The sequence below is a fragment of the Lynx rufus genome, unplaced genomic scaffold, assembly GCF_022079265.1.
Source record: "Lynx rufus isolate CCGP_SWC_20201006 ecotype Redwood Valley unplaced genomic scaffold, mLynRuf1.p SCAF_5, whole genome shotgun sequence".
Taxonomy (NCBI): Eukaryota; Metazoa; Chordata; class Mammalia; order Carnivora; family Felidae; genus Lynx; species Lynx rufus.
The window spans coordinates 9,549,739-9,574,871 of NW_025814867.1; the positions used below are offsets into that span (position 1 = coordinate 9,549,739).

General features: G+C 47.1%; 1 protein-coding gene across 5 annotated transcripts in view; it reads left to right on the top strand.

Moving 5' to 3' along the window:
• Nucleotides 1–25,133, top strand: part of TRAK1 (trafficking kinesin protein 1) — a 124,232-nt gene that overhangs the window by 808 nt on the left and 98,291 nt on the right. For 3 of the 5 annotated variants that reach the window (XM_047099563.1, XM_047099564.1, XM_047099572.1), the window contains exon 1: nt 2,977–3,082. The exons of the other annotated variants lie outside the window; for them this stretch is intronic. In XM_047099563.1, coding sequence (XP_046955519.1) covers nt 2,992–3,082 — 91 coding nt within the window. In that variant the 5' untranslated portion in view covers nt 2,977–2,991. Of the gene's footprint in view, nt 1–2,976; nt 3,083–25,133 lie in introns of those variants that run through there. 5 annotated transcript variants of the gene reach the window in all.

Genomic DNA, 25,133 nt, shown 5'->3' on the forward strand with positions numbered 1-25,133 from the left:
GAGCCGGTGCAGGCAAGGGCTCTGAACAGAGATGGTGTAGGATGGTGTGTGGAACAGCAGCAGGGGGCATCGTTAGAGTTAAGTCCAGATGCGTTCATATCAAAGTTTGTCCCAGTTCCCATTCTGTCTGCAGTGTTTACTTTTCTTCCCCTGTTTGAAATAATGCCCGATGACAGCTTAAAATGTGCAGATTTGCTTCCAGTAGCTTTTCATGGCTCTGTCTCACGTTAAGCATGAAGGACCTCCCATGTGTCAGGAGTGTCCTGAGTGTAGAGGGACGCTGAGATGGCCCAGGAGCCCAGCCTGGGTGCCTAGCCCTCGTGCTGAACTCTGGCCCCGTAAGTGGCCCTCTGTCTACTCTTGCTCCAAATCCCACCCCTGCGTGCCCACCTGCGGAAGGAAGGACACATTTCTGACATCTCCTTTCTGTCTGCATCTGCTGTTTCCCCTTGCTTCTGGAACTCTGCTATTAGCACAGAGACATGCTGTGATCTCTCCCTTTGTAAAGATAATCCTTCTTGGCTCCACTTTCCCCACAGGCGGTGCCCATAGCTGTGTCTCTGCTTCTCAGCGAGCTGACTGCATTTTCTCTTCTGTTCTCACCTGGGTCCAGGCTGCGACCCCACCATTTCCTCAGCACCGATGGCCTCGTCCAGTGCAGGGGTCCGTCCTTAGCCTTCAGGATTTAACACTGCCGACCACTCCCTTCTCCTGGAAATCTGGTCCCTTGGCTTTGGTCTTGATTCTTCTGTTCTCCTACCTTGCTGGCTGCTCCTCCCAAGCCTGGGGATGTTGGGGGGCCCGGGGCTCAGTCCTTGCTCTCCCATAAACGCCTGTGCCCCAAGTGCCCTCCCCCAATCTTCAGGATTTAAAACCTGCCCTGTGCTGACCACTGTCTAGCTGCTGTCTTCAGACTCAACCTCTCCCCTGGAGGCCAGACATGATGGTCTGAGTCGACATCTCACCTCTTCACCTTCACCTCTTCACATCTGCGGGGATCCCAAACTCAAACAACCGAAAATGAACCGGTTTCCACCTCCGTCTGCTTTTCCAGTGGTCTGCCTTGGCTTTGTAAATGGTGCTTCTGTCTTTCCAGTTGCCCAGGCCAAATGCCTCGGAGGCATTTGTATTTCTTTCACTCCTCAGTTTGCTGGGAAGTCTGTTGGCTCTGTCTTCCGTGTGTCCAGAACTGGACCGTCTCTGAGCAGCTCCACAGCATCTACCCTGGTCTAGGCCACCTCCATCTCACGTCTGGATTATTCCAGGGGGCTCCTAATTGGGCCTCCCGCTTCGCTGCTTGCTTTTATGCAGTCTCTTCCCAGCGAAGAGTCTTTTTACACACGCCGTATGGTTTAACCCTTCTGCTCCAAACCTCCAGCAGGCTTCTATCTGATTGAGGCCTGTGAGGTCTAAGGGACAGGACTTTCCTGTCCCTTTGACTCTTGTCTGTGCCCACTCCATCCCAGAGACACTGGCCTCCTTTCTAATCCTTGGACTCACCAAGAATGTGCTGCCTCAGGGCCTTTTTCCTTGCTGTTGCCTGGCACCTGGATCACCTTACGCCCCAATGGCCTCATGATTCCTTCTTCATTTTCTCCAAATGGCATTTCATTAGAGACCTTTTTGTGACCGCTTTACAGGAAGACTGGTCCCACCCCTCCCTTTCCTTTCTCCCTTTCCTGTCTTTTCTTCTTCCCCCGACTTAGTCATGAGCTACATGGGTTTGTATTTTGAGGGCAAGGACTTTGTGCAGCCCTGAATCCCAGTGGCTGAAATAGCACCTCATGTGGCCAGAGCCCAATAAGTGGGGTCTGTTATCCCCTTTTTACAGGTGAAGAAACTAAGTCACGAGAGGTTCGGTATCCTGCCTAAGATCCCTGAGCTGTGAGGGGTGAGATTTGCATGCAGGTCGTGACCCCGAGGCAGGTGTTCTCGGCCACCCAGGCATACAGCGCAGCGGGGTCGACAGATGAGGTGGTGCAAACTGTGTATTGTGGTGAACACAGTGATCGGTACGGGCACATGGGAACCCGGTAACGGGGTGCCTGGCCGAGCCTTGGAGGGGAATGTTTGGGGGAGGACCCAGAGGGCTTCCCGGAGGAGGCAGCGCCCCAGCTGCATTTGTGCAAACACGTGAACTAGCCCCTGGGCTCCCGGTGGCATCTGTGCCCGTTGAAATCCAGGCCACATCCAGCCCGTGGAAATGGTTTCGCTTTCTCTGAACGTGACGACCGAGGACGGAGAAGCACCAGAGCGCGTGCTGCTGAAACTTCAAACCCTGCGGGGCGTGGTGGCGGGAGGCTCTTGCCGGGACACGGTGGGACACGGTGGCAGGCGCCGTGGGACTGCTGAGAAGCAGAGCTCAGCGCTGTCACGTGAGCAGGAGGCTTAGTGAACAGGAGGGAAACGCCGGCCCTGTTCCACATTCGAGGTGCTGGCTGATGCACGACACACACGCTCAGGCTAACGTCTTACTAGATGCTCACTGTGAGGAGGACACACAGTGGGAGAACCCTCGGGGAGACCTGGAGTGTCCCCAAGAATGCATGCGTGGCTCCCAGGGCTCTTCCAAGTGTGGCCCTGGGAGCCCGCGAAATGTACTCCGCCCCCGGCTCCCAGCTAGCCGTGAGACGAACAGCAGACTTTTTGTTCCTCTTTAGTTTTTGGGCAAAGCCAGCCACCGGCCACAAAGCTCTGCTCCCCTGCGCCGCCCCCGCCCCTCGACTTAGGGATATCACATTTTTGGGCGCGTCATTTTGTCTTGGGGGCGGTTCGACACGAGGAGCCGATGGGGTGGCTGGGCTGCCTGGGGTTACGTAACCCATTGTACTTCCAGAACTGCTCACGGTCTCAGGATTTGCCCCAACAAGCAGACTGAGAAAACTGCTGAGGAGGGCGCGGGAGGGTGGCTGTGCCGAGGTCCTGCCCGAGCCGGGTTCTCATGGAGGATCCGTCTTCTCTCTGAGTTGCCTTTGGAGTCTATTCCTGCACATGGCGTTGGCGTGTCAGTTCAGGCAGCCCGTCAGGGCCCAGCCTCTGCCAGCACTCTCCCAGGGCAAGCTCACCCGGACAGACTCATGTGGTAAGTTGTCTGCTGGGCTTGTCTGCTCTTTGTTTCCTTTGTGGTGTGGCCGGAGAGGAGAGAAGACCGCAGGAGAAGTAGTTTCTCTCCTGCTCTGTTCTGCTTGGCAGGTCGTCCTTGGGTGTGTGGTGGGGAAATCGCAATATTGAATCACGGAAGGGCAGCGCTGAGGGTGCTCAGAGGCTGTTCCTCCCTCGTCCCCTCATCCCGGCTCAAGGGAGGCAGTGACACGGGGCCATGAGGGCCAGGTCGGAGCTGGGACCAGGCCTCCCAGACCCCCACCACCTTCCCCCTTGTGGTTCTTTGCGGCAGCCGAACAGGAAGGGTCTCCGAGGCCCTCCTGGCCTCTCCAGCTCTTCAATTTTCTTAATCCTGTGTCTTTATCCTGGTTTCTCAGATCCTCCACTGGCATCAGGCTCAGCAAGGACTTTTTTGAAAGGTGAAGAACAGAGTTAGTGTCTCCTTTTCTCCTTCTCTCTTTTCTGCCTTTAGTTTTTTGTTTTTGTTTTTTTTTTTTCCTTCCTTGACTAAACGTGTTTGGCTCTGTATCTCTGATCCACACCCCGGTGATGGAGAGCTTGCGAATCATTGCTGCTGTGGCTCGTCTCCCCTGCTGTGGGGCTGGTCCGAGTGCGATAGTCGGTGAGTGTCCAGTCTGCATGCTGTTACAAGAGCTGTCTGGGCCCAAACCCAGTCAACTCCTGAGAGGCAAGCCCCTCTTGTCCCGTTCAAATCGGCTCAGGTCTCAGGACGTGTAGGAGTTTGGATGAGAGATTGTGGGGTGCTGTGTGTGTGGGGGGGGGGCTGTGTAAAACGTCTTTACACATGTTCAGTAATTCTGTTCAACTAACAGCTATTCAAGGCCAGCTTTTTGCCGGGGTCCGTCATGACAACCGGCTCTGTCTTAGAGCGCTGGAGGTGGGAAGAGGTGCAAGTGACCGGTGATGGCCCCCACGAGAATTGCTTTGGCTCTGCTTATGGAGCAGCCCTGCCCAGGTGTCCCTCCCCATCACAGGGCCATGCTTTAGGATTTGTTCCTTTTCTGTCACTGGTCTAAGCCATCAAACTCAGTGGTTTATCCTCTGAAAACATGCTCAAATAAAATAGGATGGACGTCTTTTATCAATGAAGTTTAAGGTCTTGTTAATCAATTCCTATCTAGTATAAAATTCTTCATGTGTTTTCCATGGAAAATTTATAATCTGAATGGTACTTACTTGGCTGAATGAAGCAGAAAAGATTGGACAGTGAAATATCCCTTCTTGCACAGGGTGAGAAAAATGTGGAATAGAATCTAGAGAATTATACATTTTCTCTAAACTCAGAAGTTGGAACTGTTCTTTTCTCCTTCTTAGTGGAATGTGGTCTAACGGTTGGTTTTTGCACATGGAATTCAGGACGAGGGCCTCTTACGCTGATATTCTAGAGCTAACGTTTAATCTTTAGCAAAACACGAAAACATTCACATCTGTCTTTTAAACACGCTGTAAATTATTTTGCAGCGATCTTGCTTCCCCTCAGTCTCTCATCATTAGGTGAGTGGGTAGAATATTTGTCACACAGGGTGTTGACATATACTGTAAAGTGTAGGTAAACTGATCAGTGGGATTCTTAGCGTGCGATCGGGAAGCTGTAGTTTCAGATGCTTGATATGCTTTACCTTCCTAATTGCTTTCCCTTATGAATTTGAAACAAGTTTTTAATGTATCCAATGTATTCCTGGTAGTCGTTGCCCACCTTAAACCATTTTAAGAAGCTGGCAAGGGGCGCCTGGGTGGCGCAGTCGGTTAAGCGTCCGACTTCAGCCAGGTCACGATCTCGCGGTCCGTGAGTTCGAGCCCCGCGTCAGGCTCTGGGCTGATGGCTCAGAGCCTGGAGCCTGCTTCCGATTCTGTGTCTCCCTCTCTCTCTGCCCCTCCCTCGTTCATGCTCTGTCTCTCTCTGTCCCAAAAATAAATAAATGTTGAAAAAAAAAATTAAAAAAAAAAAAAAAAAAGCTGGCAAGGGGCGCCTGGGTGGCGCAGTCGGTTAAGCGTCCGACTTCAGCCAGGTCACGATCTCGCGGTCCGGGAGTTCGAGCCCCGCGTCGGGCTCTGGGCTGATGGCTCGGAGCCTGGAGCCTGTTTCCGATTCTGTGTCTCCCTCTCTCTCTGCCCCTCCCCCGTTCATGCTCTGTCTCTCTCTGTCCCAAAAATAAATAAACGTTGAAAAAAAAAAAAATTTAAAAAAAAAAAAAAAAAGAAGCTGGCAAATAGTTTAAATTATATTAAAACAGGGGTGCCTGGGTGGCTCAGTTGGTTGAGCTTCTGACTTCGGCTCAGGTCATGATCTCACGGTTCGTGGGTTCAAGCCCCGCGTCGGGCTCTGTGCTGACAGCTCGGAGCCTGGAGCCTGTTTCGGATTCTGTGTCTCCCTCTCTCTTTGCCCCTCCCCCACTCATGCTCTGTCTCTGTCTCTCAAAGATGAATAAACGTTAAAAAAAGCAAACTTTAAAACAATTAAAGAGCGATCTTATTTATCAGGCGTGCTTTGCAAGGGCTTCAGAATATAAGCATTCCTAATGGTTTTCCCTTAGATGCTAAGTTTTCGTAATGGATTTACATTAATTTGGCTTCCGGGTATCAGAGTGAGGATCTCTTCATACACGCTTTGTGAAGGTGTCCTCTCTTCGATGTGACCAGACCAGGGTTCAGGGGTGTTTGCTGGCTAAGGGTCCAGGTGCCAGCCTCTGGCCTCAGCCTCCTGTTTCCCGCTGTGGCCGAGGTCCTCTGTGAGGGCTCTCCAGGGATTTGGGGAGAGAGGGTTCAGGGTATGTTGCTGTCAGGAGCAGGCCTTGCGGCTAGATTCGGATGTTCCCCCGTCTGCACTGCTTAGTGGTGACCCTGGGACTCATGGCCCAGAGAGACTTGTCTGATCTCTGATCGCTTATCTGGTGTGACCACTGACAGATTTGAGCCCTTCAAACTGAAACTGCCATGAGCTGGAACTTTATAGCTGTAATTAGACCCGGAAGAGATCAAATGTCGTAAATCTTATATTAGTCAGTGCTCTGCAGAGAAACAGAACCAACAGGATATACATCCATAAAGAGGTTTATTATGAGGAATTGACTCACACAATTATGGGCTGATAAGTCCCAAGATCTGCAGTCAGCAAGCTGGAGACCCAGGAGAGTCAGTGGTGTGGTTCCAGGCCAAAGACCAGCAGCTCGCAACCTAGAAAGAGAGCGTGTTGCAGTTTGAGTCCAAGGACAGGGAAAAAGGTGATGTCAGCTCGAAGGCAGTCGGGCAGGAAGAATTTTCTTCCTCCAGGGAGATCTCTTAGTTCTATTCAGGCCTTCACCCGGTTGGATCAGGCCCACCCCCACTAAGGAGGGCAGTCTGCTTTACTCAGTCTACTGATTTAAGTTTTTATCTCATCCAAAAATACCCTCATGGAAACACCTGGCATAACGTTTGGCAAAATACGTGGGCACCTGTGGCTCAGGTTGACAGTTAGCCATCACAAATGCTAACAAAGGCTGACACTTACCGAGTAGTTGCTCTGTGCCTGGCAAGGCTTCAGGCACTGCTGCGGAAGCTCATTTTGTCCTCAGCGCAGCCCTGCCAGGGGGAGGAGGGTACTGCTATCACCCCTACCTTTAAGGAGGTGCAGAATGGACTGGCTTGCCCTCTTCTGTAAAATAGCAGTCCTTGGGGTTCAGACCCAGCAGTGTTGTTTGCTGACCCTATTTAAGTTAACTTCCTTCATTGTGAAATTAAAAAAAAAAAAATTTTGTTTAACCAGGGTTTTACATTATAAATCCCATATATGCAAGTGGTAAAGCTTGGATTGTACCAAAGCTTATCAATGTAGAATAACATTCTATCATCTATATAGTTAAACCACTCTAAGAAAAAATCATACCAAGAATTGTTCTCTAAATTCTTTTTTTAAAAAACACAAATGGGGGTGCCTGGGTGGCTCAGTCGGTTAAGCGTCCGACTTCAGCCAGGTCACGATCTCACGGTCCGTGGGTTCGAGCCCCGCGTCGGGCTCTGGGCTGATGGCTCAGAGCCTGGAGCCTGCTTCCAATTCTGTGTCTCCCTCTCTCTGACCCTCCCCCGTTCATGCTCTGTCTCTCTCTGTCTCAAAAATAAATAAACATTAAAAAAAATAATAAAAAAAAAACCACAAATGGGGAAATTATTCTTCAAAACAAAACACAAAAGGCCCATACCGTAAACTCTGCTCTGCATTTTTAAAAAGTTGACACCATTTCTTATGATGGTTTCATTACAGTACCTATAATATTGCCTTTTTCTTTATTTTTATTTTATTTTATTTTTTCAACGTTTATCTATTTTTGGGACAGAGAGAGACAGAGCATGAACGGGGGAGGGGCAGAGAGAGAGGGAGACACAGAATCAGAAACAGGCTCCAGGCTCTGAGCCATCAGCCCAGAGCCTGACGCGGGGCTCGAACTCACGGACCGCGAGATCGTGACCTGGCTGGAGTCGGACGCTTAACTGACTTAGCCACCCAGGCGCCCCTGCCTTTTTCTTTAAAATAGCTACAAAGTCTCCTGTTATCTGGAATTATCCTGATGCATTTTTTTTAAGTTTATTTATTTGAGAGAGAGATACAGAGTGAGTAGGGGAGGGGCAGAGAGAGAGGGAGAGAGAAAAAATCCCAAGCAGGCTCCACTCTGTCAGTGTAGGGCCTGATGTGAGGCCGCAACTCACGAACAGTGATCATGACCTGAGCAAAAACCAAGAGTCGGATGCTTAACCGACTGAGCCACTCAGGCGCCCTCCTTATTCATTTTTTTAACCCAGCATTTCTCAGATGTAATGTTCCTTTTTTAACAGAAACTTTTTAATTCCTTCTTTATTAATTGGAAATTAATAGATCACGAATCCTTGTCAACACAATAAAAACAACAACAACAGTATAGTGCCTGGCTGTAACGTAAACGAGAAGCTAAAGCAAACTGATGCACGAGTAGGCTCCATAGCTCAGGGGTGAAAGCACTGGTCTTGTAAAACAAACTGACGTGATCTGGAGTTTGGCCGTGACCGCGTGCACACGGCCTCATTAGGGGCAGTCAGGTCCTGCCCCTTGCGGGTGGAATGGCCGAGGGGCGCCTGGGTGGCTCGGTCAAACATCCAACTCTTGACTTCAGTGAGGTCACGATCTCACGTTTTGTGGAATCGAGCCCGGAGTTGGGTTCTGCGCTGACAGTGCAGAGCCTGCTTGGGATTCTCTCTCTCCCTCTTTCTCTGCTCCTCCCCTGCTTGTGTTGAACGTCTGCTCTCTCTCTTAAAATAAATGAACTAAAAAAAAAAAAAAAAAAAAAGCCGTGAAGGTTGTGGCTGCTGAGGCGGCAGCTGACCATATGCTGGTCACGTAAGGTCCAAACAAGAGCCACTGTTTGGAGCAGACGCCTCTTGGTGGAAGCTTCCAGTTATTTCCAGTGTTTGTGTTTTAATAGTGCTCCAAGGAACATTCTTGCATGTATATCTTTTGGGTCACTTAACCAGGATGTCTGTAAGCTAACAGGGTGTGCGTTTATGATTTGATGTAGATCATAGCACTGCCCTCCACAGAGCCTGCTCCCGCTCAGTGTCTACCGTGGGTGTGCCGGAGAGGCAGCTTTCTGGCAACTCTGGGCAGTGTCAGCCCTCTTCATCTTGGCTAATCAGGTAGTCACGAAAAAGGGCACTTCATTTTATTTTGTATCTTTTTCATGGTGGATAGTCTTATGGTGTTTTTGTGTTGTATTTTATTTTCTGCAAACAGCCTATCTTTTTGCCTGGCTCATTTTTCTAATGGGTTGTTGACCTTTAAGAGGTATAATTGAGTTTCTGTTATGTGTTCAGAGGGTAAGGCAGTGTGCCAGCTTGAGATTCTTTTGTATTTCAGAAGAGGAAAATTGTCTTTTAAATTAGAGAGAGAGAGAGAGAGCTTGCCAGAGAGTGTGCGTGTGAGTGGGTGAGGGGCAGAGGGAAAGAGAGAGAGAATCCCAAGCAGGATCTGTGCTCAGCACGGAGCTGGACCACCAGACTTGATCCCATGACCCTGAGCCAAAATCAAGAGTTGGATGTAAACTGACTGAGCCACCCAGGTGCCCCCAAAAGAGGAAAACATGTCTTAAAAAACATTTTTTTTTAATGTTTATTTATTTTTGAGAGAGACAGAATGCGAGTGGGTTAGGGGCAGAGAGAGAGGGAGACACAGAATCCAAAGCAGGCTCCAAGCTCCGAGCTGTCAGCACAGAGCCCGACACGAGGCTCGAACTCAAGAGCTGTGAGATCTTGACCTGAGCTGGTTGGATGCTCAACCAACTGAGCCACCCAGGTGCCCCAAAAGGAAAAAATGTCTTAAGAATAGTTACATGAATTACTATTTAACTACTATTACTATATAACTATTTGATATTAATAGGAGAAGTAGAGGGTGATAAAAAGATTGTGTAAAGAGGATTTCTGAAGTGGAATTTCCAAGGTTTCTATGGAAAAGAAGTATTTAAGCAGAAGTCTGAAGAGATACATAGGAATTAGTGGGGTGGGGCTGGGGAAAGAGCATTCCAAGCAGTGAAGACAGCACGAACAAAGGCCCTGTGGTGGGAAGATGATTGGTAGTAATAGCTACCATTGATAGAGCACTTACTATGTATTAGACGTTATTTTAAGTATCTTTTACATGTCCCTGCATTGAATTGTCATGTATTATTTGTGTAGCATACTTCCCCCAAACCTTGCTCATTTAAAACAGCAAACATTTCTAGTCTCACCTATTTCTGTGGGTCGGGAATTTAGGAGTAGCTTAGCTGAGTGGTTCTGGCTCAGGGTCTCTAGTGATGTAGCTGAAGGCCACAGGGGATATCGATTGAGCACCTATGTGATGAATGCACTTGGGAGGAGAATTTCTGGGGTGAGGACTTCAGTTTGGACAGACATTGCCAGAGAGGTTGTATTTTTGTATTGTTTGAAGTGCGGGTGTCTGGGCCCACACCCCCTGCACCCTGGGTATTAGCAAACACCTTGCGCTTTGCCAACTGAAGTGTGAAAACAAGAGCGCATATGGCCTCGATTTATATTCCTCTCAGCATGTAGCGGTTGAGCATCTTTTGGTATTTCCTAACAGAATTTTTATTTTTATATTCGGGGATTTGAGATAAATTCTTCTTAACAGTTCCTGTTTTTAGCTCATGGAGTAGTTAACTCCCATGATTTGAAATAAGAGAATTGTTTTTTATTTTCTTTTATTATTATTATTTTTTAATGTTTATTTTTGAGAGAGACCGCGTGTGAGCAGGAGAAGGGCAGAGAGAGAGGGGGACACAGAATCCCAAGCAGGCTCCAGGCTCCGAGCTGTCGACACAGAGCCCGACACGGGGCCCGAACTCACGAACCGCGAGATCATGACTTGAGCCGAAGTCGGACGCTCCACTGACTGAGCCACCCAAGCACCCAGAGAATTGTTATTTTGTACTTTCCTTTCTTTGCCAACAGGAGAGAAGGTCTCGGGGTACCTGCCTCACTGGGTCACCGTGAGGGCTAAACGAGTTACTACATGCAGAGTACTGAGCAAGTTGTTGGTACATAGTAAACATTCAGTTAGTCTGTTTCTTTGTTGTTGCTGTTTCTTGCCTGTCTATCATCTGTCATCTGTCTGTCTGTCTCACTGTCATTGTCTTTTTATCTATTTCTGTTTGGCCTGGAGGAGAGCCCAGGCTGCCTGAGGTGGGTTGGTAGGTAGAGGGTAAAGGCATAGTTGTTTTACATGTTGCCCTTCAGCCTCCCCTTTGTTTGCAGACCCCCTCCCGTCTTCTTTGTTTCTTGCGGTCCCAGGGCCCCCTCTGCCCTATCTTGGGCCCCAGGCGTATTCTGGCTGGGATTTGGCTCCATTCATGGGGAAAGCCTTGCAGTGTGGCCTCAGGGGAGGGCAGGTCTTGGAGGCTTCTGGAGTGTTGGGGAGGCAGAATTTATTTCTCTACTGACGGGAATGATGGATTTACTGGGGGGGGGGGGGGCGGGGGGAGCAAGTGACATATTTTTGTGAAATACTTAGAAAAACTCTGAAGCTCTAAGGAAGTCCAGTGGAACCTTCTACAGTGATGGAAATGTTCTCTGTTACAATGTCTCCATAGACTTTTAGGATATCATCTGTGTTAAAAAAAAAAAAAGCTTTAGTTGATTATGGAAGTGACTGGCGTCTCTGCATCATTTGTAAAAAATGATTTTAAAGCTACTTCCCATTATGTTATTGAATATCTGTCTGAAAAATTGCTTGACGAGGGGCACCTGGGTGGCACAGTCGGTTAAGCGTCCGGCTTCGGCTCAGGTCATGATCTCTCAGTTCGTGAGTTCGAGCCCCGCATCGGGCTGTGTGCTGACCGCTCAGAGCCTGGAGCCTGCTTCGGATTCTGTGTCTCCCTCTCTCTCTGCCCCTCACCTGCTCACACTCTGTCTCTCTCCTACTCTCTTTCTCTCAAAAAATAAACGTTAAAAAAAATTTCTTGATGAACTCTTGAGGTTCTTGCTAGAACTGCTTTCTTTCCTGTTTATGTAAGCTTCTTTTTTTTATTAGACGATGAATTTTTTGTTGGTTGTGTGTGGGGAGGTCTCTTTTTGCTTTGGGTTCTAGGAAGCTCAGTTGCCTTAGGTTTTCATTGAGTAGCTATTCTGGTAAAAGTGCCCTTTGCCTACCTCTGTTTAGTAAGACACATAGGTTGCTTTTCTTTTATGCTTATTCTAACATAGTTCTGTTGAAACATCGTTGGACATACTTGGGGTTGAAGAGGACATAAATGGATGTTGGCCCACTGTATTTTCTCAAGGCGCCATGAACTTGGCCCCTGTGGGAATTCCACCCACCCTGATATTTCAGCCCTAACAGACTCTGACAGTATTCCCAAGGAGACAGAATGTGGCTTCCTGGGGTTCTGCGCCTAAAGCATGTTGGCTTTGGGGCAGAGAGGTCTAGATGTGTGTTAACGGCTGCAGCATCTGCAGTGGGACCTTGGGCAAGTCAGCAAGTCTCTGAATCTGTTTGTGCATCCCTAAAATGGGATGACAGTAAGCACCTCAGGGTTGTTGCTGGTACTCAGTGTGGTAATTCCTATTCAGGGCTTAGTACAGCGGTGGCTTGTGGAAGGCCTTCAGTAAGGGTTAGTGACTCTTTTTTACTTATGGCTCAGCTTAATTCCAAGTTCTGTGGCGCTGCCTCCAGAAATGAGGTTACCACGAAATCCGTGCCCATCGTCCTCATCTGGCAGTTCGCTGTCTGTGCAGCTTGATTTTGAATTCCAGAATTGGGGAAGCCCCGCTTTGGATGGTGTCCCCTCTGCCTTACGTAGATAGGGATCACCGTGTATTTTGTGATTCTGGATGGAACACGTGTGTGAGCTAAACCGAACCTTCTCAGCGGGAGAGAAGGAAGGTCTTGCTTCTCAGTGGTTAGAAAGATGATGATAAGGCTGAGCCTGGGGGCCCTGGGACCCTGACATTCCTTCCCTTCTCTGGACAGGAATCCTGTTCTCATTTCCCCCCCTCCAGTGTGTTGAGTTTCAGCTTATCTGATAAATATAAGTGTACTTTTTTTTTCTCTATCAAGAAAAACCTTTACAACAGTCCGTTCAGATGGCCATAACTGCAGGTTTGAACTCCATCGCTCAGCGTTATTTCAGCTCTATTTCTTCCTACTTGTGGGGGAGTTTGTGGTGAGGAGAAATGGGAAGGGACAAGGCTGAGGTGGAGAAAGGAAGTCTTCTGGTGCCCAGGCTCCTTTTGCCTGGGACCCAGGAGGCTGGGGCGGCCTGCCCAGGTGTGCACGCGGCGCCACCTAGTGGTCCACGGAAGCACCAGCAACCAGACACCTGCAGTGCCCCGGGTTCGCAACTTTTAAAAGGGATTGAAGGAAAGAGCAGGTTAATTGTCCAGAGGATCTGACAGGTAAGGAAGACAGCTTCAGTTGTGTGGAACAAAACAAATCCGCTCCCATCCCTCCATGCCTTCTCCTGACTTGTTCCTTCCACCTTTGTTTTAATTGATCCCCGTTTTTGCAAGGTGGGGAGTATCTTGAGAGCCACGTGTGACCATGTCTTTCCTGCTTAAAGTGTTTGTTAGGAGATCCTAACCTAGATGGTGGTGTGGTGTCAGTGCCATGCACTGAACTTTATTCTTGCAGCTATCACTTGTCATACTTTATATCATTTTATTTATTTACTTATTTATTTTAATGTTTACTTTTGAGAGAGAGAAAACACGTGAGTGGGGGAGGGGCAGAGAGAGAGGGAGACACAGAATCCGAAGCAAGCTCCAGGCTCTGAGCTGTCAGCACAGAGCCCGATGCTGGGCTTGAACCCACGAACCGTGAGCCTGTGACCTGAGCCGACGTCAGATGCTTAACCGATTGAGCCACTCAGGCGCCCCAACTTCATGTCATTTTAAATTGCGTATGTATTAGTCAGGTTTTGTTGGGTAACACACGGCTCCCAAGTCCACAGTGGCCACTGCAACATTTATTCCTTGCTTGTGGCTGTAGGTCACCCGGGGATGACCTGGGCTCCACGTATCGCTCTCATTTGAGGATTTGGCCTCCGGCGGCAAAGGCTGTCTAACGCTGTAGCCTTCTGGCAGAGGACAGGGCTTATGAAAACAAACTCAATGAACACGCTCAGAGTCTCTGGTTGTACATGCGGTATGTGATACCTGCTCACATTCCATCGGCCAAGGCAAGTTCTGTGGCCCAGCTCGAAGTCACGGAACTGCAAAGTGATTTTTGTTTACCGTGAACCAAAGCAAGGGGAGGTAGCGAAGGAAGAATTGGAAGCCAGATTTTAGAAGATCCCGAAATGGCTGGGGTGCATAGGTCGGCTCAGGGATCTCTCTCCTCTGGCCTAGAGTAGCAGTCAGCAGACTTGTCCCTAAAAGCCAGAGAGTAAATATTTTAGGTTCGTGGGTCACATGGTCTGTGTGGCAACCACTAGCCTCTGCTGTTGTAGCTGGAAGCAGCCGTAGACCTAGAGTAATGGGCGTAGCTGTGTTTGAATACAATTGTTGTTTACGGAAACACACAGGACTTCACTGTGGATCGTAGTTGGGGGACTCCTGGGTGAGACGTTCAGTGCTGGTTTGTATCAAGATGTCAACTTAACAACAAAAGAGAAATATCCCTTATTAGTTGGGAAACTCTTGGGGAGTCCAGTGAAACCCCACCCACCGTTGAGCATTGTTGAGCCATAAATAGTTGTTCCATTGTCACTGAATTTTCTAGGCAGCCAAAGTTTATTGTTTCTGGGTATGAAACCTCATTTTGTTGAACCTTTTTCTGTAGAAATGTCTGTAAAGGGTCTTTGAAGCTCCTTGGTCTTTCCAAGGATGATGGGGGTTTAAGGTAATTTAACCTTCCTGGTGGATTCGGATTATTGTTCACGGACGGTGTTTGGTGAGGGACTTGGAGATGTGCCCTGAATAAGGGTAGTAGGTGTGCTCAGTGACCCTACGTTCACATGTGTTGTGGTTACATTTGTGTGTGTGTGACCACTTCATTGAGATATAATTCACCCGTTTAAAGTATATCATTTGGTGGCTTTTGGTTTACTCGCAGGGTTGTGCAGTCATTACCACAAATCAATTTTAGAATGCTTTCATCACCCCAGAAACTCCAGACCCTTTAGCTGTCACCTCCCCCCCACCATCCACTCCCATCCCTGTCCCCCATGTGGCTGAATGAATGAGCTTTCAGAGGGTGACCTCTCCGATTCTGCTGCCTGTGTTTTTTCTTGGCCCTGCCAGGCTCAGTCCTGGTCTTGGAGAGCAGAGTGAGGGATCTTCTCGAACGGCCATCATGCTATGCAGGTGTACATGCAATAAACGCTTTCACTGCCCCTGACACCTGTGCATCAGAATACATCACCTGAGGAGGAAGCTTTAACACTTGTCCTTTATTCTTATTATACCTTTGTATTTCTTCATTTGTATTCTGCTTTGCAGGACGTTGTCCCGTGTAATTTTCCGCTCTTTGAATTTACATGTGTGAGTTTGAAACCTGGTTCGAGTAACATGGAATTGTTTCACGCTCAGGTTTTATTTGATTTATCTGTTTTGTTTGATTGCTTCTTGTTGGACTGCTGTAATGCTTTTTGGGGGATGAGTTTGCAATCTTTTAATATCCAGATGATCTCACTTCATGCTTTAAAAAAGTAACCATTGTTCACTTATAAACAGAATTTCCTGTCTAGGAAACAATTTAGATGAATAAAGCAGTTGACTGCATTGAACGGTGGAGGCATGGTAGGCATTCAGATTTTATAAAATTGTGTTCTGTTAATCAAGTTTTCCTGATTTGACTTATGACTCTTTATCTCAGCATTTAACCTCAACATTAATGGACTTTCATTCCATAGTAAAAGCTAACTTTGGGGAGGAGAGGACAGGTAGGAGGATGTGGGCTTTGAACCCTGGCAGCTGCTTGGCTGCCTTAAGAGCTTTAGAGAGGCTAACTATAAATATTGGGTATAGGGGCGCCTGTGTGGCTCAGTTGGTGAGCATCCCACTCTTGATTTTGGCTCAGATCATGATCTCACTGTCATTGAGATTGGGAAGGAAGGAAGGAAGGAAGGAAGGGAGGGAGGGAGGAAGGAAGGAAAGAATATATATATATATAAATAAATATATATGTATATGTATATGCATATACATACACATATAATGTATACATACATATGCATACATATACATATATATGTATATATATGGGATAAATATGTATACAGGGAATAAAGTTTTTTGCAAAACAGAAAGCAGATGTAAGCAAAAGTTAATAACTTTAAAACAGGAAACTGGATCTGAACCCCCAAAATTAGAGCAACAGAAGTCAAGGGGGGGGGTTGGTGAGATGAAGTATAATAAGCTATCCCATCTGTCCTATGGAGAATTAGAAAAATATAGATTTACCTCCTAGTAACTTAAAGGGAACTACTTACCTGTATCAGTAAGATGAGGTTTGGCTGCATAGGAACAGCGCCCTCACCTGGCAGGATTTATGTAGCGTTGGTAGCACTCAATAAATGCATTGTTATTGCTGTTGTTTGTTATCATTCTAAAAAGTAAGCCGGATCCCTACACAACTCTCACACCCAATAAAATCCAGATGGCTCAAAGATAGAGTATCAAGAATGAAGCTGCAAAAGTGCTAGAGGTAAATATTGCTGGGAATTTTAATAATCTTGAGATGGGCAAGGCCATGCTAAGCCAGATGCAGGGGCTAGAACTGTAAAGAAAATAATGGATCATTTTCACTGTTAGAAAGCGAAGCCTTATACTGGGTTTCTTGCTGTGATACAGCGTATCTGTCCCTGAAAAGCTTGCATGGTCTGCAAAATCGCGGGCCCCAAATGACAGTTCTGCGACTTTGTAACCAGAACGCTAAACCGTACAAAGCACGAAGGACACGACTGGTTGCAGGGCAAAGGCTGTGAGGCACGCAGAGGGCCGGGGCTCGGAGCCCTGCAGCTCCCCTGAAGGTGGGCACGGGAGGAAGAGCAGCCTCTGCAAGCCCAGAGCCACGCAAGGCTGGCGTGTGCCCCCTTGGGGATGGAGCCCTAGGTGTGGAGCGTATTTTACACTTCTTTAAGATGGGGCTGGAAGAGCTCCCGCCTGTGCAGTACAAGAGTGCCCTCCTCTTACACAGGCATGTGAGCTCCCAGTAGAAAGGCCTGTTGCAGTACACAAGGCTGTGTGGAAAAAGCAGGAACCATGAGTAGGTTTGCAACACCAGTGACAAGCTGGGGAAACGATTGCACTATATTTGATAGACAAAGGGTTCATATAAGGCTCCTCTCTATATCAGTATTAAAGAAGAGATAAGCAAGAAAAAAGTATGTATGAGCATCCTGTAATGAATTACAAATGTGGGCACCTGGGTGGCTCAGTTGGTTAAGCGTCTGATTTTGGCTCAGGTGATGATCTCACAGTTCATGAGTTTGAGCGCTGACTCGGGCCTCTGCGGTCAGCATAGATCTGTCTGCTTCAGATCCCCTGTCTCCCTCTGCCCCTCCCTGGCTTCTGTTCTCTCTCTCTCTCTCTCTCTCTTAAAAATAAGCATAAAAAAATTACAAATGACCAATATGTCTGTGAAAAAATGTTGGATATTACTAAGAACTAAATGCGAATGGCCAACAGGTACATGAATGCCTCTGGTTTTTCTTTATATTTACTCTTCCCTGTGCTTGGAACACTGTTCCCCCTAGATCTTTATTCCAGTTTCTGCCCTGATGACCCTTCTCCAGAAGTGAACAAATCATTGTTATTCGTGGCTTTATAATATTTCATTCAGTTGGTATGATTTACTTAAATGCTGCTCGACACAAAGGTTGTATTTGGCAATGCAGTGACTTTTTTTTTTAATTTTTAAAATTAAGAAATTTTTAATTCAAGTATAATTAACTCAGTTATATTAGTTTCAGGTGTACAGTATAATGATTCAATTCTAGGGCGCCTGAGTGGCTCAGTCAGTAAGCATCTCACTTCCGCCCAGGTCATGATCTCACGGTTCATGAGCTCGAGTCCGAGTCCCACGTCAGGTGAACTGGAGCCCTGCTTTGGATGAGCTTGAGCCTTGTTTCTCTCTCTCTCTCTCTCTCTCTCTCTCTGCCCCTCCTGGGATTCTCTCTCTCTCTCTGCCCCTCCTGGGATTCTCTCTCTCTCTCTCTCCCCCTCCCCCTCTCCCTCTCCCTCTCCCTCTCCCTCTCCCTCTCCCTCTCCCTCTCCCTCTCCCTCTCTGTCCCTCCTGGGATTCTCTCTCTCTCTCTCTCTCTCTCTCTCTCTCTCTCTCTCCCCCTCCCCCTCCCCCTCTCCCTCTCCCTCTCCCTCTCCCTCTCCCTCTCCCTCTCCCTCTCCCTCTCCCTCTCCCTCTCCCTCTCCCTCTCCCTCTCTCTCTCTGTCCCTCCTGGGATATTCTCTCTCTCTCTCTCTCTCTCTCTCTCTCTCTCTCTCTCTCTCTCTGCCCCTCCTGGGATTCTCTGTCTCTGCCCCTCACTCCCTTGTGCCCCCCCAAAACAAACAAAAAATAATTCTGTAAATTTCTCATCAAGGTAAGTGTACTGTTAATCCCCTTTATCTATTTTATCCATCCCTGTACCCACTGCTTCTGTGGCAGTTTGTTCCTGAATTTAAGAATCTGTGTTTTTTTTTTTTTTTTTTTGCAATGAACATCTTTTAAAAAGTGTGTTGAAGATGTGACTGTTAACATATAGGAATGTGCAGAAATAATTTACAGGTACTTAATGACTCCCATTTGTATTTGATAAGCTTTCTTTTTTTTTTTTTTAAATGTTTATTTATTTTGAGAGAGACAGGAATAGAGAACAAGCAGGGGAGAAGCAGAGAGAGGGGGTGGGGAGAGAGAATCCCAAGCAGGCTCCACTCTGTCAGCACAGAGCCTGACACAGGGCTCGAACCCACAAACCGTGAGATCATGACCTGAGCTGAAATCAAGAGTCAGACGCTTAACTGAGCCACCCAGGCACCCGAAGCTTTCATTGTTTTAATTTCAGATCTCATAAATAGTTGGCCCAAGCAGCTATTGTCATTGTTCAAGCAACGGTGTTTTTTTTTTCAAGCTTTTATTTAAATTCTAGTTAGGTAACATATAGTGTAATATTGGTTTTAGGAGTAGAATTTGGTGATTCATCACATACATACAATACCCAGTGCTCATCACAAGTGCCTTCCTTAATACCCATCCCCATCTAGCCCCCTCTCACCTCCCTCCATCAACCCTCAATTTGTTCTCTGTGGTGAAGAGTCTCTTATGTTTTCTCTTCCCCTCTTTTCCCCCCTTCCCGTATGTTCATCTGTTTTGTTTCTTAAATTCTGCATATGAGTGAAATCATATGGTATTTGTCTTGTTCCGATTATCTTTCTCTTATTTGGCTTAGAATAATATACTCTAGCTCCATCTACGTCATTGCAAATGGTAAGATTTCATTCTTTTTGATGGCTGAGTGATATTCCGTTGTGTATATATAAAACACATCTTCTTTATCCATTTATCAGTTGATGGGCACTTGGGCTGTTTCCACAGTTTGACTGTTGTCAATAATGATGCTATAATAAACATCAGGGTACATGTACCTCTTTGATTCTGTATTTTTGTATTCTCTGGGTAAATACTTAGTAATGCAGTTGCTGGATCGTGGGGTAGTCTGTTTTTAACTTTTTGAGGAAACTCCATTCTGTTTTTCAGAGTGGCTGCACCAGTTTGCATTCCCACTGACAGTGCAAGAGATTCCCCTTTCTCTGCATCCTCAGCAACATCTGTTGTTTCCTGTGTTGTTAATGTTAGCCATTCTGACAGGTGTGAGGTGTTGTCTCATCACGGTTTTGATTTGTGTTTCCCTGATGATGAGCGATGTTGAGCATCTTTTCATGTGTCTGTTAGCCATCAGGATGTCTTCTTTGGAAAAGTGTCTGTTCATGTCTTCTGCCCATTTCTTCACTGGATTATTTGTTTTTTTGGGTGTTGAGTTGGCTAAGTTCTTTATAGATACTGGATATTAATTCTTTATCCGATATGTCGTTTGCAAAGATCTTCTCCCATTCCATAGGCTGCCTTTTAGTTTTGTTGATTGTTTCCTTTGTAGGAGCTTGTTATTTTGATGAGGTCCCAGTAGTTCATTTTTGCTTTTGTTTTCCTTGCCTTCAACAATGTGTCTAGCAAGAAGTTGCTGCGGCTGAGGTCAAAGAGGTTGCTGCTTGTTTCCTCCTCTAGGATTTTGATGGTTTCCTGTCTCGCATTTAGGTCTTTCATCCATTTTGAATTTGTTTTTGTGTATGGTGTAAGAAAGTGGTCCAGTTTCCTTCTTCTGCATGTTGCCATCCAGTTTTCCCAACACAGTTTGTTGAAGGGAATGTTGTTTTTCCATTGCATATTTCCTGCTTTGTTGAAGATTAGTTGGCCATGTCATTGTGGCTCCATTTCTGGGTTTTCTATTCTGTTCCATTGACCTGTATGCCTGTTTTTGTGCCAGTACCTTATTGTCTTAATGATTACGGCTTTGTAATATAGCTTGAAGTCCAGAATTGTGATGTCTCCCAGTGTCTTCTTTTCTTTCCCAAAAGAAAAACTTTGCTTTTCTTTTTCAGGATTGGTTGGACTATTGGTGGTCTTCTGTGGTTGCATACAAATTTTAGGATTGTTTGTTCTACCTCTGTGAAAAATGCTCATGGTATTTTGATGGAGACTGCCGTAAAATGTGTAGCTTGCTTTGGGTAGTATTGACATTTTAACAATGTTCTTTCAATCCATGAGCATGGAATTTTTTCCATTTTCTTTGTGTCCTCTTCAACTTCTTTCAAAAGTGTTCTCTAGTTTTCAGACTACAGATCTTCTACCTCTTTGCTTAGGTTTATTCCTAGGTATCTTATGGTTTTTGGTGCAGTTGTAAATGGGATCGATTCCCTGATTTCTTTTTCTGCTGCTTCATTATCGATATATCGAACTGCTGCAGATTTCTGTACAGTGATTTTATATCCTGCGATTTTGCTGATTTCATGTAGTCTAGCAGTGTTTTGGTGCAGTCTTCGGGGTTTTCTACACAGAGTATTGTGTCGTTTGCAAACAGTGAAAGTTTGACTTCCTCCAAGCAAGGACAGTTTATGACAGCTTCGTGAAGCTATAGTTTCCACAACCGTAAAATGTCCCCGTTGTAATCACACAATTTACTGATACTTCGTAGTTGATTTACAGAGTTGCAGTACTCCCCGAGTACCTACTCCGTCTCTCATTCCCGTCTTCAGTGTGTAAGCGTTCCCGTTTCTTCACATCCTCCCTGACTCATGCCGTTGTCTCTTTTATTATAGTCATCCTAGTGATTGTGTAGTCGTGTGGCATTGTGGCTTTTCGGCAGGGACACTTTTGTTATTAGGAGTTTTTTTTTTATTGTATTAAAATGCATATAATATTTCCCATGTAGCCGTCTTTAAAGTGCGTAATTCAGTGGCATTTGGAGCATTCAGATGTGCGTAAGCACCATCCAATTCCAGCACATTTCATCACCCCCGAAGGGGACTTCCTACCCATTGGCACTCACTTCTGTCCCTCCCTCCTCCTCGCCTCTGGCAACTACCCATCTGATGTGCTTTCTATCCCTATGGATTTATGCATTCTGGATATTTCACATAAATGGAATCCTACGATACGTGGTCTTTTGTGAGTGGTTTCTTTCACTTAGCACGATGTTTTCGGTGTTCATTCACCTAGTAGCATGTATCAGTGCTTCATTCCTTTTTGTCCTTTTTTAATGTTTGTTTTTGCGGGAGAGAGAGTGCAAATGGGGGAGGGCAGAAAGGAAGACACAGGATCCGCAGCAGGCTCCAGGCTCTGAGCTGTCAGCACAGAGCCCCACACGGGGCTCAGGGCTCCAACTCACAAACTGTGAGATCATGACCTGAGCTGAAGCTGGACGCTTAACTGACTGAGTCCCCCAGGCGCCCCGGTACTTCATTCCTTTTTAAGGCTGAATAACATTGCACTGTAGGGATATACCGCATTTTCTTTTTGTCAGTTCACGCATTGGTCATTGGTCATTAGATTGTTTCCACGTTTTGAGCGCTAGGAAGACTGTTAGTGTGAGCATTTGTATACAAGATTTTGTTTGAATACCCGCTTTCACTCCTTTTGGCTGTAAACCCAGGAGTGGAATTGCAGGGTCACATGGTGATTCCGTGTTTACCTTATTGAGGACCTGCCAGCCTGTTCTCTAGAAGGGACACCTCGTGTGTGACAGAGGGTGATACCACTGCTTACGCTGGAACAACAGGCACGAACTGGGCTGTTTGGGGCAAGACAAGACGCATGGGCGTCCGTGCCCAGCCCAGCCCCTCCACCTCCTCTGTTCCCTTCCCTCCTGGTGTTAGCCACCACCTGCCGGTGTGCTTGGTTCTCTTGAATATTCTTAAACGTCTATTCCGTGTGTATCTTTTCTTGCCCCTGGGGTGTTGAAGTCCCAAGTCTGAGAGAGAAAACAAAATCCCTAATGCAGTGACCATCCTTTATTTCTTTAAAAAAAAAATAGGGGTAAAATATACACAACACAGAGTTTATCATCTTAACCATTTCTAACTGTACTGTTTTGCAGCGTTAAGCACACTCACGATGCTGAGTAAGTATCACCTTCATGCATCTCCAGAACTTTTTCCTTTTCCCCAGCTGAAACTCTGTTCCCTTTGAAAGCTAACCCCTGTTCCCCTCTCCCTCCAGCCTCGGGCAACTACCATTCTACCTTCTGCCTCCGAGAATTTGCTACCCTGGCTCTGAGCTGTCGGGACCTCATGTAAGAGGAAGCATACGACGTTTGTCCTTTTCTGCCTGGCTTATTTCACTTAATGTAACGTCTTTGGGGTTCATCCATGTTGTAGCCTGTGTCAGAATTTCCTTCCTCTTTAAGTCTGAGTGATACCCCACCGTGTGAATAGACCACGTTTTGGCATCCGTTCATTGATCGGTGGCCACTTGGTTGCTTCTCCCTTTTAGCTGTTTGTGAATAATGCTGTTAGGAGCGTGGATGTACGAATAGGTATTGAGGTCCCTGCATTTGCTTCTGGATATATACCCAGATTTGGAATAGTTGGGTCATAAGGTAGTTCTGTGTTTAACTTTTTTGAGGAAGCTGGTTATGTATGTTTTCATCAGATGCACTGTAAACATGCTTGTATAGTTTGTACTTTAGATGTTTTGGATTCCTTTCTTAGATTTAACCCTGTATGTGAGAGTACTGGTTTAAGGGCCACGACCAATTTTTGGTTCTCCAGACGTGCTGTCACGCTGTTTATGCAACTGTGAACACTTTAATTACGATCACACGGACACTGGCTATTTTCATGTAAAATCCACCCCCCCCCCCCCGTAACTTAATAATGATACAATCTATACTTTGAAGAGAAACTATCAAGAAAATCGGAAAACCAAAGTATTTTTATTCTATTTGTCTCTTACTAAAACAAATTGCTTTTCTTCTTAAGTTTATTTATTTTGAAGGGACATAGTGCAAGTTGGGGAGGGGCAGAGGGAGAGAGGGAGAGAATCCCAAGCAGGTTTCTCTCTGCCAGTGCAGAGCCTGACACGGGGCTTGAACCTCTCAAACCGTGAGATCATGAGCTGCGCTGAAACCCAGAGTCGGTTGCTTAAGTGACTGAGCCACCCAGGAGCTCCTAAAACGTATTCTAATGGGTAGTAACACTTCCTATTTTTTGTGCAGGTTTGACTTTGGGCTGGATTTATACACATTAGTTTTTCCTTTTAGAATATCCATACAGTTCAAGCTGTATGTCATACTTTTAGAATCAGTCCAACCTGTAATGTGCTATCCTCTGCTTTTCCAGGTCTCTATACAAAGCCCACGGGAGGCACTATTTCTGAAAAACTGGATGTGGTCTTGCCATTTGGGGGCCTGCGTAGCAGGCTCCTTCCTTGACTTTGCCCTGCCTCTTGCCCTCTCTCGTTGCACCACAACCTGGCGTGTTCGGGCGGACAGTGCCGGGTCAGTTGCACGTGACTGCACTTGAGTGTCATGTCACAGACCCTACTTGGACACGGCCATCGGGCGGATCGGCCGTCTCTGCCGCAGTGTTCCTGCTGGGGTAGGGATCATCCGAGCTGGTGTTCATGTGTGGTTAATGTGAGAGCTCAGAACCTGACACCTAGTCTCTGTGGAATTGACCCCATGTGATTGTTGATCCTTTTTCTTAGAAAGAGTTGCTTCTAGTGGCACTTAAGGCCACAACCATTGCTTTTTCTTTCTGTAGTTTTGTTGGCCGTTTCTTTCCCATTCCATGGGGGTTTCTCTGTGTGGCCCTGCCTGTCCTGGAGACCCCCTCTGCTGCCCACAGCGAGGGAGCTGGCCCTTAGTGGGGGCGAGGCGGAAGAGGAGGAGAAAGAAGGGTTGTGCCTGTCTCTTTGGGGCTAGAATGTGAGCCGAGGCGCTGCGTGGGGACAGGAGGGCCTTGTGTCTGGTCCCTCCACTGCTTAGCCGTGAGACCCCCCCCCCCCCCCACCTTTTCCCCTGTGTAAAGGGAAGGGGTGGCTGAGGACGGGCTCCCTGGGAGCTCACACCCGTTCTCGTGAGGGGTGTCAAAACGGTCTTGCGTGGAAGTAGGCGCAGATCAGAGGTGTGGGAAGGACGGAGCCCACAGAGAAGCCTGTTTGCCCTTGTGTTCTGTTTGCACGTTGAGCCACGCGCCTTACTTATTGGTGTTGTTTTTAAAGAAGGCAAATTTATGGGGCGCCTGGGTGGCGCAGTCGGTTGAGCGTCCGACTTCAGCCAGGTCACGATCTCGCGGTCCGTGAGTTCGAGCCCCGCGTCGGGCTCTGGGCTGATGGCTCGGAGCCTGGAGCCTGTTTCCGATTCTGTGTCTCCCTCTCTCTTTGCCCCTCCCCCGTTCATGCTCTGTCTCTCTCTGTCCCAAAAATAAAAAAAAAAAAAAAATAAAGAAGGCAAATTTAGTTAATGAAAACCACCAGAGGCTGCCAACTCTCAAATGTTGGTGTGCAAGAACCCGTCGGAGGTACTTGACATAAAAGCCAGTTCCTGGTACAGAAGGTCTGGGGTGGCACCTCGGGAGCCACCTGAAGACCCCCTCGTAGAGAAGCCCGCCCGTTGGTAGTGTCACCCCCAGGTACGGTTTTCCAGAGGGTTCCTCAGCACAGATCAGTGAAGGAAGGGAAAGGCTTGCTTGCAGATTCCTTCCCTAGAGGATCTTCACCAGGACCCGCCAGACTGGGAATGAGCCATGTGTGAATTAGGGTTGGGAGGAAGTGGGCTGGGGTGTGGGGTCCAGCTCGGCCCCTTACGAGCAGAGTCACTTGGGCTCCTCACATCACCTCTGAGACTTGGGTTTCCTTATTTGTAAAATGTGTTCTTCATCCTCACCGTGCCTGCTGGTTGGTGAGGGTGGATGACGTTCAGGAATAGGTACACATGCTTTGGGTCATTCCGCGAATGTTTATTGAGCGCTTACTGTTTACCAGGCAGGGTGCCGTGTAAACCGTAGGGCACAAATCA